The sequence below is a fragment of the Gracilinanus agilis genome, chromosome 3 (genome assembly GCF_016433145.1).
Source record: "Gracilinanus agilis isolate LMUSP501 chromosome 3, AgileGrace, whole genome shotgun sequence".
NCBI classification, from domain to species: Eukaryota; Metazoa; Chordata; class Mammalia; order Didelphimorphia; family Didelphidae; genus Gracilinanus; species Gracilinanus agilis.
In genome coordinates this window covers 90,319,369-90,322,010 of record NC_058132.1, presented here as the reverse complement: position 1 = coordinate 90,322,010, position 2,642 = coordinate 90,319,369, and the positions used below count along the sequence as shown (strand labels likewise).

The 2,642-nt window shown below is 38.1% G+C and overlaps 1 protein-coding gene across 1 annotated transcript; it reads right to left on the bottom strand.

The window, feature by feature from the left end:
• Positions 1 to 758: 758 nt before the first annotated feature.
• LOC123238750 (olfactory receptor 51F2-like) lies at positions 759 to 1,703 on the bottom strand. The gene has a single exon (XM_044665955.1). The coding sequence runs from the start codon at positions 1,701 to 1,703 to the stop codon at positions 759 to 761; it is 945 nt and encodes a 314-aa protein (XP_044521890.1).
• Between the last annotated feature and the right edge of the window lie 939 nt (positions 1,704 to 2,642).

The following is a 2,642-nucleotide window of genomic DNA, read 5'->3' as shown; positions in this document are numbered from 1 at the left end:
AAGAAGTGACACAGAAGAACTTATGCATGCCTGGATATAGAGGGAATACAACTTCAAAGGCATTCTTGGAATAAGAAGAATTCTCAGTTTCAAATTTGGAATTTTTGGAGTTGGAACTGAGTCAGAGGGACATTGAGGAACAGAGTAATAACAAGGAGAAAGTCTCTGAATTTTCCTTTCATTGAATTTGTGAGTTAAGTGCATTATGCAACAGTCTTTTCCCCATCTGGTTTCCTAAAATAATGGGTTGTCTCACTAATAATCCTCTTTTCTCTTAAGGTCTTTAATCCTCAGATGCTATTTATAGGTCTGGAGAGATTCTTTAACTCCTTGGGCAATGAGTGGCTTGCTACCTCTCTACTCAGTTGATATCTACTTATTTGGCTATAAGTTCTTTCTACTCACTTGGATATAAGTCCTTTCTATATTTTTTGTATGTAAATCTTGTTCTCTGTTCATGACTTCTTAGGTTGTTTGCAAGAGCTAGAAAAAAAAGCCAAATGTGCTGGGGTCCTTATTTTTGCAAGTAAAATATGACACTTTGAAGGTAATGTCCCCAGGTTTTACCATACGAATTCATCATTCTGGCAAATAATCATCTGTGGCAAATCTATGACCCCTGGTATATTTAATGGTAATCAATTGTTAGTTAAGGTCTTTCTTATTCTTTTTTCCCAGGAAGGAGATATTATGTAACCAAAAGTCCATTGATGGCATCTAATTACTCTACAACCTTCCCTATATTTACAATAATCTTCTTAAATTCTCTTGGGAAGGAATATTTTGAGAATAGCTCTGCGGATTTGCTTGGTCTTCACACTATAGATAATGGGATTCATTACTGGAGGAATTAATAGGTAGACATTTGCTATGAGTGTGTGTACAAAAGGAGGGGCATTTTTCCCAAATCTGTGCACCAAGGACAAACTGATCATGGGAATGTAGAAAATAGCTACAGCACTGATGTGGGAGATGCAAGTGCTGAAGGCCTTCTTGCGCTCTTCGGGGGATGCAATACTGAGAATAGAGTGGATGATCAGGACATAGGAGAGTAGGATGAAGAATGAATCCACCCCAGCAGTGGAGATGACAATCGCCAATCCAAATATACTATTGATTTTAGTGTCTGAACATGATAACTTCATCACATCAGGGTGGAAACAATATGAATGATGGAGAATGTGGCTATGACAGAATGAAAGACGTTTTAGGAGCAGGAGCAAGGGTACCAGAGCTGCTGTGCCCCTGATGACAATCACTATCCCTACCTTGGCAATCCTTGCATTAGTTAAAATAGTGGTGTATCTTAGTGGATTACAGATGGCGATGAAGCGGTCAAAGGCCATAGCCAGAAGCACTGAGGACTCCATGAAGGTAAAGCCATGAATGAAGAACATTTGGCCAATGCAGGCATCAAAACTGATCTCTCGGGCATTGAACCAGAAGAGGCCCAACATAGTGATCAGGGTAGACAAACAAAGGCCCAGGTCAGTGAAAGACAGCATAGAGAGGAAATAGTACATGGGCTCGTGAAGACTTGACTCTGTGATAATGACAAAAAGGATCATACTGTTTCCAGAGAGGGCAATACCATACAGGCAGCAGAAGGGGATAGACAACCACACATGAAAGCTTTCCAACCCAGGTATACCTGTGAGGAAGAAGGATTGTGGATAGAACATGGTGCTGTTTAAGGGTGCCATGTTGAATGAAGATTACAGAATTATCTTGGTGAAAGAGTCATGCCCTAGAATGGAAAAGAAATTATGCTTTCACATTTTGGTTATGCTAGTGCTATTCAGAATCACTAACTGGCAATGTCTTCTTCTTTATGAGAAAGGCTGAGTATTTATTCCTTCTTTCTTTCCTTCATTTATTTTAACTTTTTTATTTTAATAACAAATTTCAATATAAATTTTCCATAGTTATATGATCCAAATAGTCTCCCTCTCTTCCTCCCTTCCCCTCCCAGAGCTGGAAAACAATTCAATCTGGGTTATACATACATTATCATGTAAAACATATTTCCATATTATTCGTCTTTGTAAGTGAATACTCTTTCAAAACCAAACCCTGTGAACATAAACCTAGATAAGCAAGTGATAAATCATATGCTTTCATCTGTATTCTTACTCCAACAGTACTTCCTCTGGAGATGGATAGTGTTCTTTTCCAGAAGTCCCTCAGAATTGTTCTGGTTCATTGTATTGCTGAGAGTAGATAAGTCTTTCATAGTTGGCCATCATACAATATTGCTGTTGCTGTGTACAATGTTCTCCTGGATCTGCTTATTTCACTTTGCATCAGTTCATTTAGGTCTTTCCAGCTCTTTCTAAAATCATGCTATTTTTTATTCCTTATAGTACAATAGTATTCTATCGCCATCAAATACTACAATTTTTTCTGCCAATCCCCACTTGACATCCCTTCCATTTCTAATTCTTTGCCATCACAAAAAAAGAGCAGCTATGAATATTTTTGTATAAGCAGGTCCTTTCCCTTATTTTTATATCTTTGGGGAATCAACCTAGTCATTGTATGACTGGATCAAAGTGAATACATTGCTTTATAACCCTTTGGGCATAATTCCAAATTGCCTTCCAGAATGGTGGTGTCAGTTTACAATTCCACTAGCAATGCAT